Source organism: Argiope bruennichi, chromosome 2 (assembly GCF_947563725.1).
Source record: "Argiope bruennichi chromosome 2, qqArgBrue1.1, whole genome shotgun sequence".
Taxonomy (NCBI): Eukaryota; Metazoa; Arthropoda; class Arachnida; order Araneae; family Araneidae; genus Argiope; species Argiope bruennichi.
The window spans coordinates 129,436,792-129,452,054 of NC_079152.1; the positions used below are offsets into that span (position 1 = coordinate 129,436,792).

Sequence of the window (15,263 nt, forward strand, 5' to 3'; positions counted from 1 at the left end):
TACGAAAGAAACCAGGCGGAGAGTGAGCTAGGCGCCTCTCGCGTTAGAACCAACAAAGAAAATAAATGCGTTTGTTTCTCTTGCCCGTCCCCTGTTCTATGCGGTCGTTATTGTTATTATTTTATTATTTTAAAGTATAAAGTTCGTGATTGCATTGAAATTTAAAAGAGTAAGCCCATATGTATACTAAATTATCTTTTGAATGCAGAAAGGAGTTACTATGGTCGACTATTAGTTTTAGTAGGGCGGTGAAACTGTCAGATGAGAGAAAAAAAATGATTCGAAGAGAAGTAGTGTTCTTTCGCTAAGAATATTTTTGAAAGAAGAAGGGAAAATGAGTAGGTGTTAAAGAAACGGAATGAAAATTGTTGTAAAACTTCTGAGCACAATGCACGTAACATTGTTCTTCAGACAAAGTTAAAGTTTTAATTAAAATCGTAGTAAATTTTTAACTGTTTACTTCAATAATAATAATAGAAAACATGTTATTCTTGACTCAAACATAATTTTCAAATGCCTAAAACAAGTTAATTTACATTTTCCCCTCTACACTGCTATTTTTTATACTTGCGTTTTAAAGTTCCAAGATCTTTAACAAGAGAACAGATTTAGAAGATTTGTATTTACAGTTTTTTTTAATAATAATGTTTTCATTTTGCTCGAGCGTCATCAGAAACTGTAATCAAATCAAAGAAAAGGTATTTGTTTTATAATTATGTTTTTTAAAGCAACGATAGTTCTTAAAGAAACACTGTAGAAATCTAATTAGTACTTTAATGCGAAACTATAAAAGTATTTTTATAAGGGTTGGAAATGTAATACTGCCATACTAGTTGCATCTGAAACAATATGAGTATTAGATTGAAATATTTTTAACTTCCAATGTGTCCAGCAATATGAATGTCGTTGAATACTTGACCAGCAGCAGAAAACCATAATGTTCAAATAAAGAGATCTATAGATTTAAGTTTTGAGAAAATTGGGTAGCAGATAATGATAGGAGTTTTTCCCGTGTATTTATGATTTAGTCTTAAAAAAGAAAGAACGAAATCGGAGAATTCACTATTCAAAAATGCTACTGATTCTTCAAGCTATAGATAGCTCCATCCGACTTATCGACAAAACTGTAACTGCTTTAGGTTTCCTAAGACATCAAAATCGTCAGTCCTCTAAACACTTTCAGTTCAGCATTTATGTTGTAATTGTATGGTTGCCACTACTGAATTTCCAACTCTTATAAAATAATGAATGATAATAATAAGGAACGGCTAAAGATAGAATGTACAAAAATATTTTTTAAAGAAGAGAAATTATATAAAAATGAGAAATTTACTGAGATTATTAAATTTGTTGAAAGAGAATCTGTTCGAGTCTTCTATGTATACTGCTTATTAGGTTTATATTTAATGACTGCCGGCGTCCTGACTAGGTCTAGCGCGTCTTCCCCGTGATCTGGGTGTCCTGGGTTCGAGTCCCGGTTCGGGCATGATTGTTCTTCATCTGTTCTATCTGTGAGATGTGTGAATGTGCCCCTCCCCCCTGTAAAAAAGGGTTGCGCAAGCGAATGTGATGCGTGAGTAGCTAAGACGTACTCTTGGTCCTAGTTGGCGCTACTAAAACAAGAGACGGTCCCTTGGCTTTAAATCACTGATTTCGTTAGCGAGCTTGTCCATGGCAAGTGCCATTATAAGCAACAGCAACATATTTAATGACTTTAATTTCCCTTCCAAAAGTTATAATGAACATGGTTAATTAATCGAATTGTTATTTAATCAAATTAATCAAACTATTATGGTTAATTAATCAAACTGTTATGGTTAATTAATCGAATTGTTATTTAATCAAATTAATCAAACTATTATGGTTAATTAATCAAACTGTTATGGTTAATTAATCAAACTGTCATGGTTAATTAATCAAATTGTCATCAAATATAGAAGAAAATATACAATGATCTATTTTATTGCTGTGAATTATTGGATTGACTGTCTAAAACAGACCATTATATCACTCTGCAGTTCTAGATAGATAAGAAACGATGGAAAATGTTTTTACTTGCTTAAATAAATGCCTTAAAAGAGAAGAATATATATACATATCAGTACACTCCCCAGTATACGGACTAATGTGGTGGAAGGGTAGGTCGGATAACAAAAAAGCCGTATAGGCTGGAGTTTTGTAAACTCATTTCTTTGCCCACTAATACCAGAAGGCAAAGTTTTTATCCCAAAACTCACTGTTATTTTCTCACTTCTTTTTAAGTAATAAGCCCTCCATTTATCTAAAGCCACATAGAATATGAATGCGGGCTGGTGAATCACAGAAGAAGTTGCTGGTTTTTACTGTTATACCAGAGCCTAGTCTTTGTACAACGCTTAATTTCTCCTGTATAATCACTACGACTTTTTTTTCGATTATCACCTATTTTGAAATCTTCATTGTGGTATACTTAAAAAAAAACATTAAGTATACCCCAAGAACGATTTACGAATACTGCGCGTACTGCGTAGTTATAATCAGGAACAGCGGCAACAATTGAGATCTGTTACAGACTGTCGAAGCACTGAACAACGAGCTGTTCTTTCCCTGTCACAACTTGTATTTTGCACACTATACTTAGAAGGATCGTAGCAGACTCCCGCTCCCAATCCCTTGGCAATGTTGCTAATGCAACGCCTTGCCTTCCTCATTTAATTACGACAAAAGAAAAATAGACCGGATAGTACTGAAGCCGGCTGTTCACGAGCCTGATACTAAGGAGTATATAAGAATACTGTACTACTTATACTGTATAGATATATAAGAATTCTTAAAACTTTTAACTATGGTATTCAAGAGCATATGGGTTGATGCGTCAATGGAAACCAGCTCAAACGCAATGAAAATTCTTTATTATTTTCTTCTGACGTTCGTTTAGAAGGCATTTGAAACTATAATTTTTTTTTTTTTTTTTTTTTTTTTGCATTTTTTTACACCCATATATACAGAAATTTATACAGTTACAGTTTAAAATTATTTGTGAAATATAGAAATATATTTAAGAAGTAATAATTAAAATATTAAAAATTTGTATTATTTTTCATTTACATTACACTCAAAAATCAAAAAATGGATGCAAAAATATTTCTTAAAATTTATTTACCTGGTTAATTTTGTTACTCATATTATCCAAAAGGACAAATTCTGGAGCTTTTCGAGGTACAGCTCTTTTCCGTTTCGCATATTCATTCCGCATGGCACATAATTTCACAACTAATTTCTTTATCTATGTATAAAACAAAATGAATGACATTTTTCCAAAATTCATGTTACAATTTTTACCTCAAGTCTTCAAACTTTTCTAGCAAGATGATAACATTATCCACTAAAATCCTAAAAATAGATTATTTTGGAGGCAATTTTTTAAAGAATGTTCAAATTAGCGATCAATTCTTAAACCAAAGTGAAAGAAAAAAAGGTTACTTAATAGAATTTTGTTGATTTTTTGTTTTTATAATTAACAAGATCGGACCGATAAATGTATCTCTGAAGGTTACTTAGCGAAGCTTGTCAGTAAGTTAGATATTTCAAAGCTTAAAAAATATTTCTAATAAGCTTATCAAGACTGGAATGATGGTATTTAGTGATAAATAACTTTTTAAGTAATCCATCAAAAGATCAGGACAACTTCTTTTATAAAGATACAGGGAATTGATTAAGGGACACTTTTTGATACATTTGTGAAGAGTTTATCGATAACAAGAATTAATTAATGATTTTGTTCAATCTTCTAATTTGTTTATTAATTGGTCACTTTTTCAAGAAGCACGTTTTAATAAATTAATTTTACTGGTGTATCAGTGATAACGAGAGTTTAATAGCTTAAGTGAAAAAGGAAAATTTTAGGAAATAGTCAGCTGTTTTGGTAAAGAGAATGAAATGTCTTTGAAAATTCAGTTATAAATAAACAAAACGGAAAAAAGTAACAGTTCAGGATAGAAAATTAAATATTCAAAATTAAGATCTTGAAGTCGTTAATTTGATTATAAAATATGGTGTTTGAGTATTATATTATACTCAAACACCATAAAGTCGTAACTTAAGTGTCAAAAATACTTCAGCTTCGAAATCAATGAAATTTAAAATTAGAAATGTATCAATTTTCTTATGCTACAATACTTTAAATATAGTTTAATTATTTTATTTTATAAGCTCAATATCTTTATTATAATATCATGATAACAACCATGAGTGAAAAAAGTTTGCGACGTAAATTTAAAAAAAAATCATTGAAATAACTCTTAAACCTTTATATGCAAGAAAAGTTTTAAAATAATATAAAGGAATTTCAAAATCAATAAATTACCAAATTATTTTATGAATGATGAAGAAGATATCAGTTGTTAAATTTATTCCAAGTAAAATAGTTAAAGTATTAAAACTTCAACTTAAGGAATTGTTTGTATATTATAACAAATTCAAACATAAGAATACATTTTGATATTAGAGTATGCATTCGTAGTTATACAGACAAATTTTATTACAACAAAATGGCTAATATAATGTAAGAATTTTTAGTTATATTATTACATCTTTGATTTATTAAGCGCAATCAATATATCAATAAACAATCTAATGTAGAATAAAATATTTTCAATGATATTCTGATACTTATAATGTGTGATTTATAAAATGTGGTTTGCTCAATTTTGGATACTTTTTACACTCCTAATATAGTTCTTTTCCAGTTCAAAATTCTCTATGTGCTCACTGAATGATTATTATTTCTGTCGTATTTCACTTGATTTGCTCCTGGTTACCTAGATGACTGAAATATTAATCAAGAACGCCATTCTTGATTTATGATAATTAAACATCACAGAAAGCAAATATTTATGACTCACAGGAAGTTAAATTATTATACACCAGAACTTTCTTTCAAGTAATGAGTCAGTTTCGCATCCAATAAACAGAGTATGGAAAATATGAGAATTCTACAAATGGGAGAAAACTTTTTCCATGAGACCTTACCGTTTCAGAAAATAACTATCGCAAATTAGTTCAGAAGAAATAAGCTTTATCAATTTGCTTCTTCACTACTGTTATCTAATTATAAGAGCCATTTTACTGCTAATTTGCCGCCAATGATAATAATTAACAAATGCCAGCCTAAATTGTTTGTAAAAGTTATGTGTTCAAATAAAATACTTCCTTAAATTCCCAAAGAAAAAGAAAAAAAGTTGCCGAACTTATCTCCTTCTCGATAAGCTTTCTTCAAGAAAAAGATTTTATTTCCTACATGAAAAATCTACTTCGAGCAGATAAATATTGCGTAGGTTTTACTTAGTGTATTATTCGCGATTATATGGAGAAGTATTTATAATTCAATTGTGTGCAGAAAAGAAACTAATTTTTGAAAATCAGTATATGGATCAATATATTTACATACTTTAACCCTTATCTAACAAAATTAGAAAGGTAGAAATGTTATACAAGAAAACTTATGTGGTCAGTAACCATATGCCGTTTTATAGATATCTTTTAAAATTGCAGAACTTTTAATTTAATGAAATCTAAATACCTATCAAGTTATATGATTTTGTGAGATATTTAATGTGCGCGTCAAAAATTAAACATGAACATCTGTAAAAATATTCCTAATTTTTAATTTAAAATGCACAGGAATATTTAAAAAAAATGTGGTTCACATAAACTAATTGACAAATGACTGAAATATTTAACATCATGAAGATACTCTTATATATTTCTTTAAAGTAATTGCCTGTAATTCGTGCTTGTAACTATAATAGGAAAAAAAGCATAAAGAAAATTTTGCATATTTAAATTAAAATACTTATATTTTATTCTAAGCTCCACTATTGGATTGGAGAGTACGAAAGATAGCTTTGACTATTTGGTAGTAGGGACTCCGTTCTAGTCTAGAAAATCATAAAAGCAAACACTTTTGAAATTATATTCGATGAAGTATGTGCCTTTTCCTAAAATTTGTATGCAAGAAATTTAATGCTCATTGGTTTGTACTGGCTTTCTTCATACACTCCTCGTCGTCTCAGAGTAGCATAAAAGTAAATGATTCTTTTAAAATTGACCTTTTTAAGCATCAAAAATAAGAAAAATAATTAAATTAAGTTAAGAAAAATAAATTAATTAAATCATTAGAGAAATAACTAAATTAAATTAATCGAACATCTCAAGTGTTTAAAAAATCTTATCTGAATTCAAAATCCCTTTCAAATACTGATGTTTCAAAAGTTTAAATTGGAAGAATTTTCTATATTTCAGTTTCGTATTTATTCTGCACTTCCTCTTTTCAATAATTAGGGTATAAGAAAATTTCTGTCATTAGACCTTTTCCTGTATTATCCTGCTTACTTTCTTCATTTATCAATATTTCAAACTAAAAATGATTATTAGATTATATTAAGTGTCTGTGATTGTCTATCTATTATCTTCTAGAAAACAGACTTTTCAGCTTTGATTTATTAAATTTTGAATATATATATATATATATATATATATATATATATATATATAATTTAGAGGGCTGATATATGCATTTCAGAGCAACATTGTTTAAAAATTTTAAAACTAAATATTAAATGCAATTTTCACGATTTTTGACGTTATCTTCAGGAAATACTATCATACAAAACAAACTCTTGCGTCATCTTGAACCTTAAATGTATCTTTTCAATATTACTTATTTACTTATCAAACAATTTTTTGTTAAACTTTATAAATATTTCATAGCATATGTGTGTATAATTTGAATAAAAATAGCTTTTGTATTTTACTATGAAATTCACAAAATGTTAATTTTTCCTACAAGTATTTAATTGCATGATCATTTTCATTGTTGAAAACTAAAAAATAAGGAATATATTTCTCTTTTAATATTACGCTGTAATAAATTAAGATTTTAATATTTTTATCAAATTGTTTGCAATATCAATAAGTAAAGTCCTCTAAAATATATGCTTTTGATATTTGGTATTCATGCTTGCTATTTTCAATTTTTTTTTTAGTTGAGCTAGCAATTAAAATAATTTCTTGAAGGAACAGGGGATATCAAAATATGCATAGAAAATGTCTTCGAAACCAAACCAAGCAAATATTAGCAAGCCAAAACCTTCTGGGTAATAATAAATATCCCATCAGACTTGATACAGTAAGATTAACAATAGCGTGTGTAGGGATTTTGTTGCTCAGGGCAATACGTATTACGAGACCCTTTCATTTAACAATTTTACACTTCAACGTACTTTTAATATAAGAATATGTTAATGATTTATTTTAGGTTGAATTTCTTGCTTTAGAAGATCGATAAAAATGTTTTTTTTTTCATTTGATTATTTATTATGATTTATATCTGGGAGACATTTGTGGTTTTAAGCAATGTGATTTAAGCAGACTTTTATTAAATAGCAGCAACAATGTATATAAAATCTACAATGTAATTACTTTACAATTAATTATTGTAAAGTAAAGATATATATTATATATATATATATATATATATATATATATATATATATATATATATATATATATATATATATATATATATATATATATATATATATATATATAGGAACTAATCCAATTGCATTTGAAAGGTCTTAATAACATCATTATTTTTTTTTTTAAATTCCTGGAATTTATAAATGTATTTGGCATTTATGCTTCTAAATTTATCCGACTGCTGTAGCCCCTTGTCAGTCTAGCGATCCTGGCAGCTGCTTAGTCTACCTAATAGGAAAACAGCCATTGAAGATATAAGAGATATAAGAAAAATGAATAGATAAGAAGTAAGAGAAATGCTATCTGCAAAGTAAATTTTAATGCAGTGAAGACTTTGCAGCATTAAGAGAAGAGAAACGCTTCTATGTTATTTGTATACCATATTAAAAAAAATAACTAAGTCTAATAACAATAAAATTCTTACTATTAAGTTTATTTTAATTACAATAATGCCCCATTCCTAATCTACAGGGTTTTTTTTTAACAATTCAACCACATTTTTTAACTTTTAGGAAGATTACAAGAATGATATCATAACCTCTGCAATTGTTTGCATGATGCCAATCGATGGAAGTTTAATTCTCGACGTTCTTAAAGTAAACTATACCCTATACTGTTGAAATAGGGTTTCGAGCCTATGGAAATAACTCCATATTATTTAAGAAGTGCATAATAATATCCATCAGCTCTGAGAAAAATAGAAGGGATTATACAGAAATCGTATAAACGGTAATCGATATTTCAATGTTTTAAATCAATAATATATCATTTGCGTACTTGAAACTGAAAAAGTAGGTTTAAAAAAAATTCAACTGACAATTGACAATTAGAATGAATGTGTGTGACCTAGAACAAGAGTAACAAATTCGCAATACTATACTTAAGAATTCTTGGGGCGATTTTCTTGAAGTTTTCAATAAAAATTCAATTAATACGAAATTAGAAGAAATTTGTCATGTTTTATCCGAAAGTATTATAGCACAAAAGTTGGTATTGTATCTTTATAAAATTCAAAAAATATTTTTTGAATGATACCAATTTCATAATCCTACAATTGTTTTCCTCATTCACGGCATTTAAAAAATACTTTTTGCATAATTTTTATCAATAAATTTCATTTTTAAAGTAAAATTTAATCTTTTTTATTGTTCATTCAAACATGCAGTAGTGGCATTTTCTTTCATTGTTGAAAGTTTAAGAAAAAGAATTATTTCTACGCATAAAACTGCGGATCTTGGTCAAGACTGTGAATAAAAAAAATTGCTCCTTTTTTTCTTTCTTTTTTTTTTCATATTCCCACTCAAGAAAGTTGTGGGCTTCATAATATAATAACGAAAACCCTAATATACGCCATGTATTAATCATGATATCGATATTTGCAAACAATAATTAGAAATATTAATTGTTGTCATAATATATAATTTTTACGGAATCTAACTTGCGATCTATAGTGATTAATCGCTATGGACCTGATGTCAAATTTGAATGCCTTTCTTCAGATCGATTGAAAACAAAATTTGACATAATAATCGCAAGATCATATACCAAGTTCCATCAATTTAGTCTTTGCTTTTTTGAATTATCGCATTTACATGCATGCAAAAGTAGAGACCAACAGAAAGTCAATCCTTTGTTGGATTTGGTTCCAAATTCCATAAGAATCAACATTTTAAATGTTAAATAAGAGTTCTAAATGTTATCCCTCTAGATGTTTTCGTTTGATAACTATCGTATTAACTTTTATTCAAACAAAAGACACATAGACTTCTGATGAATAAATTTTGATCAAAATATGATTGAAATCTAAATTTGGTGCTGAGTCCATATACCAAATTTCATACGTCTAGCTTAAGGCATATTTGAATTATTATGTTCACAGTAAGACATAATTCCAAAAATGCGCTTTTCGGGATCAGGACTTTTCATATACTTAGTATTGTAGAAATTAATAGTAAGTAATAAATGACTAAGGGTTTTTGTGTGTTGGCTGTCTACAAGCAAAATTATTTGATCTAGAGATACAATATTTGGCTCACATATATCTTCGAGCATGAAAAAGTGAACTGAGTACAAAATTGTTGGAATTTTTATTCGGATTTCAATTAATTAAATATTACGTTCAATTTCGGGTTTTCTACAACATATTATTGCATAAAAAGAAATTTTGCATCTTTTGCATTTTGCATTTTAAAATTGCCTTTCCAAAGATGCCAATTTAATACTAAAGTAAAATTTCGAAAACTTTTGGCAATTTTCCTAAAATTTGTAAAAACAACCTCAAAAAAAAATTCACAATTCACAACAAATAATAATGTTCTATCGCTTTCACCGTTATTAAATGTCCAAGGATCTATTTCTGTGACAGCAGAAAAGTTTTCCTTTCAGTTGTCGAAATCATTGCGAATGATCCTGGGAGAATAACTGCCGATGAGTTCTGACACTCGGTCGGTTATGGAGTCAGAACTTCCAGAGAGCTTACTGTTTCGAATAGTAGTAATCTGTTTAACTAGATTTATTTTCCTACAAAGCTTTAAGGAAGCTTAGAAGCGCTCGCCTTGTAGAGGAGACTAGACAGAACCAAGTAAAATAATGGGGATCAGCGGAAAAGAAAAGATTTTATTTTGCAGGCATTAAATATAAAAATATAAAGTTCGATTGGAATTTCTTTCACTTTTGTCCTCCCCGGCATGCTGATCCTAGTCTTGGACTCAGGTGGCGGAAAAAGATCAAAAATTGAATGTCATTTCTACTAAGAGAAGCAAAATGAATATTTTTGCGATTTTATTGAAAAAGAATAGGCAGACCTTACGATAAATATTGGCAGCATAGCTTCAGAAAATGTTTTTTAAGTATTTTTTTAACTTTTAATTTTAATAAAATGCGGAGGCTGTCAGAATTCTTTTTTGTTTTGTGATATGATAAATAATTCCTAAATTTCCAATAGGGTCAGACTGAAAACTCCACAATCAATTTCAAGTCTTTTGAAATTCCCGCCGATCTTGCAAGGTAAGTTTAACCAAGCAATTTCGTATATTAAATAACCCTCATAAGAAAGTAATAAATAAGCATAAGCTAAATTAGGGTCCTTTTTTAAATGGTTTCATGACATTTTAGGTTCACAACAAATAGGAGTTTTGTCTAACAAATTGCTTTAATGAATGATGCTCAAGACAAATTCTCAATAAATGACGAAAGTAAATTGCATGCTATTTCATGAATAAACTCCTTCGCTCGAAACATTAAGAAAATCAAATACGAAATCATTATCTTAATGTAATGTTACAATCACTTTTATTTAATTCTTTAACTTGTATCTTTATCTTGTATCTTTATTTAATTCTTTAACTTTTAAATAATAAAGCTTCATATTAAATTTTAGATAATATATATCCTATCTAAAGCTCTCTTTATAGTGTTAAAGAATATAATCAAGACACATTTCTCTCTATTCACTTACAAATTTCTATTTCTGTTTTTCATATTGAAAACATCATTTTTTAATATTTATATTAATTTGCTTAATTCATTTCAGCAACGGATTTGATCAAATCATAAATCTGACAATGTCTTCGAAAGCGCACAAATTACCCTAAATAAGATTGATTTCCTTTCCCCTGAAATAAAATTACTTCTCTAAAGCTTCCGTTTAAATAATAAGTAACTGATATATAGTGCACGATATTAAGTGATATCCAGCAATATTTGAATTATTATATAACTAGCCACCTTGTGCGATCAGCTTACTCGCCAAGATTGTTGAAATTTTAGGTTATCAAACGATTAATATAAAATGCATTTTTTAAGATTTCAGTTTATTTGATACGACATAAAAATAGGGCTTTAACTGCAACAGATATTTTTGGGTACAAATTAAAAGTGTATCTATTATGAAATGTAAGAGGGAAGTGAAAATCATATTTCAGAATTAATGGTAAAAAAAGTAATTTTTTATCTTAATTTTAACATTAGCAAAAGTACGAGATTGAATATTTTGATGGTTGAGTTTGAATTTCATAACATTGAAAGAAAAACTAAAGTGAGCATTAGTTTTAAGACGCTTTTTTCAAACTACACTAAACCAAGCCAAGCAAAATATTAGAAGCATTGTGACACTGTAAATTAAACTTGAAGAATTTATTAAAAGTAAAGAAAAAAACTGTACTGAAATGAAATCGATATCATTAAAGGAATAATTTTTTGAGTTTTAAGGTAATGCTAAGATTTTTTGGGGAAATAAATAGATTTGGAAGTCATCTATTTCCAGTAGGTAAGTCACAGCGAATATTTACAATGATAGTTAGGCCTATTTTCACTTTGGATTATTAAACTTTCCGATTAAAGTTTAGCTCTTAATTTCATTTACAACTTCTGACTGAATGAAGTATTTAACAAAGCGAGCAGCATGTACTATATAATAATTTTATTTAATTAGCAAAGTATTGTATTAAATGCATCTGTAAAAAGGCTGAATAAAACAGTCTGCGGAAACTTTCGTAAGTGGATAGGTTTGCATTTCATTTCTGCCACTCCATAATCTATATCTATACTTATAATAAAGCTCAGTGTGTGTGTGTGTGTGTGTGTGTGTGTGTGTGTGTGTGTGTGTGTGTGTGTGTGTGTGTGTGTGTGTGTGTGTGTGTGTGTGTGTGTGTGTGTGTGTGTGTGTGTGTGTGTGTGTGTGTGTGTGTGTGTGTGTGTGTGTGTGTGTGTGTGTGTGTGTGTGTGTGTGTGTGTATATATATATATAATTTAGAGGGCGGATATATGCATTTCAGAGCAACATTGTTTAAAAATTTTAAAACTAAATATTAAATGCAATTTTCACGATTTTTGACGTTAACTTCAGGAAATACTATCATACAAAACAAACTCTTGCGTCATCTTGAACCTTAAATGTATTTTTTCAATATTACTTATTTACTTATCAAACAATTTTTTGTTAAACTTTATTATTATTTCATAGCATATGTGTGTATAATTTGAATAAAAATAGCTTTTGTATTTTACTATGAAATTCACATAATGTTCATTTTTCCTATAAGTATTTAATTGCATGATCATTTTCATTGTTGAAAACTAAAAAATAAGGAATATATTTCTCTTTTAATATTACGCTGTAATAAATTAAGATTTTAATATTTTTATCAAATTGTTTGCAATATCAATAAGTAAAGTCCTCTAAAATATATGCTTTTGATATTTGGTATTCATGCTTGCTATTTTCAATTTTTTTTTAGTTGAGCTAGCAATTAAAATAATTTCTTGAAGGAACAGGGGATATCAAAATATGCATAGAAAATGCCTTCGAAACCAAACCAAGCAAATATTAGCAAGCCAAAACCTTCTGGGTAATAATAAATATCCCATCAGACTTGATACAGTAAGATTAACAATAGCGTGTGTAGGGATTTTGTTGCTCAGGGCAATACGTATTACGAGACCCTTTCATTTAACAATTTTACACTTCAACGTACTTTTAATATAAGAATATGTTAATGATTTATTTTAGGTTGAATTTCTTGCTTTAGAAGATCGATAAAAATGTTTTTTTTTCATTTGTTTATTTATTATGATTTATATCTGGGAGACATTTGTGGTTTTAAGCAATGTGATTTAAGCAGACTTTTATTAAATAGCAGCAATGTATATAAAATCTACAATGTAATTACTTTACAATTAATTATTGTAAAGTAAAGATATATATATATATATATATATATATATATATATATATATATATATATATATATATATATATATATATATATATATATATATATAGGAACTAATCCAATTGCATTTGAAAGGTCTTAATAACATCATTATTTTTTTTTTTAAATTCCTGGAATTTATAAATGTATTTGGCATCTATGCTTCTAAATTTATCCGACTGCTGTAGCCCCTTGTCAGTCTAGCGATCCTGGCAGCTGCTTAGTCTACCTAATAGGAAAACAGCCATTGAAGATATAAGAGATATAAGAAAAATGAATAGATAAGAAGTAAGAGAAATGCTATCTGCAAAGTAAATTTTAATGCAGTGAAGACTTTGCAGCATTAAGAGAAGAGAAACGCTTCTATGTTATTTGTATACCATATTAAAAAAAATAACTAAGTCTAATAACAATAAAATTCTTACTATTAAGTTTATTTTAATTACAATAATGCCCCATTCCTAATCTACAGGGGTTTTTTTTTAACAATTCAACCACATTTTTTAACTTTTAGGAAGATTACAAGAATGATATCATAACCTCTGCAATTGTTTGCATGATGCCAATCGATGGAAGTTTAATTCTCGACGTTCTTAAAGTAAACTATACCCTATACTGTTGAAATAGGGTTTCGAGCCTATGGAAATAACTCCATATTATTTAAGAAGTGCATAATAATATCCATCAGCTCTGAGAAAAATAGAAGGGATTATACAGAAATCGTATAAACGGTAATCGATATTTCAATGTTTTAAATCAATAATATATCATTTGCGTACTTGAAACTGAAAAAGTAGGTTTAAAAAAAATTCAACTGACAATTGACAATTAGAATGAATGTGTGTGACCTAGAACAAGAGTAACAAATTCGCAATACTATACTTAAGAATTCTTGGGGCGATTTTCTTGAAGTTTTCAATAAAAATTCAATTAATACGAAATTAGAAGAAATTTGTCATGTTTTATCCGAAAGTATTATAGCACAAAAGTTGGTATTGTATCTTTATAAAATTCAAAAAATATTTTTTGAATGATACCAATTTCATAATCCTACAATTGTTTTCCTCATTCACGGCATTTAAAAAATACTTTTTGCATAATTTTTATCAATAAATTTCATTTTTAAAGTAAAATTTAATCTTTTTTATTGTTCATTCAAACATGCAGTAGTGGCATTTTCTTTCATTGTTGAAAGTTTAAGAAAAAGAATTATTTCTACGCATAAAACTGCGGATCTTGGTCAAGACTGTGAATAAAAAAAATTGCTCCTTTTTTTCTTTCTTTTTTTTTTTCATATTCCCACTCAAGAAAGTTGTGGGCTTCATAATATAATAACGAAAACCCTAATATACGCCATGTATTAATCATGATATCGATATTTGCAAACAATAATTAGAAATATTAATTGTTGTCATAATATATAATTTTTACGGAATCTAACTTGCGATCTATAGTGATTAATCGCTATGGACCTGATGTCAAATTTGAATGCCTTTCTTCAGATCGATTGAAAACAAAATTTGACATAATAATCGCAAGATCATATACCAAGTTCCATCAATTTAGTCTTTGCTTTTTTGAATTATCGCATTTACATGCATGCAAAAGTAGAGACCAACAGAAAGTCAATCCTTTGTTGGATTTGGTTCCAAATTCCATAAGAATCAACATTTTAAATGTTAAATAAGAGTTCTAAATGTTATCCCTCTAGATGTTTTCGTTTGATAACTATCGTATTAACTTTTATTCAAACAAAAGACACATAGACTTCTGATGAATAAATTTTGATCAAAATATGATTGAAATCTAAATTTGGTGCTGAGTCCATATACCAAATTTCATACGTCTAGCTTAAGGCATATTTGAATTATTATGTTCACAGTAAGACATAATTCCAAAAATGCGCTTTTCGGGATCAGGACTTTTCATATACTTAGTATTGTAGAAATTAATAGTAAGTAATAAATGACTAAGGGTTTTTGTGTGTTGGCTGTCTACAAGCAAAATTATTTGATCTAGAGATACAATATT

At 28.1% G+C, this 15,263-nt stretch overlaps 1 protein-coding gene across 2 annotated transcripts in view; it reads right to left on the bottom strand.

The window, feature by feature from the left end:
* LOC129961866 (probable serine/threonine-protein kinase kinX) overlaps positions 1-15,263 on the bottom strand; it is a 196,887-nt gene that overhangs the window by 73,904 nt on the left and 107,720 nt on the right. The window contains exon 4 of one of the 2 annotated variants that reach the window (XM_056075464.1): positions 3,143-3,265. The exons of the other annotated variant lie outside the window; for it this stretch is intronic. Within the exon in view, the coding sequence (XP_055931439.1) occupies positions 3,143-3,265 (123 nt within the window). The remainder of the gene's footprint in view (positions 1-3,142; positions 3,266-15,263) is intronic. 2 annotated transcript variants of the gene reach the window in all.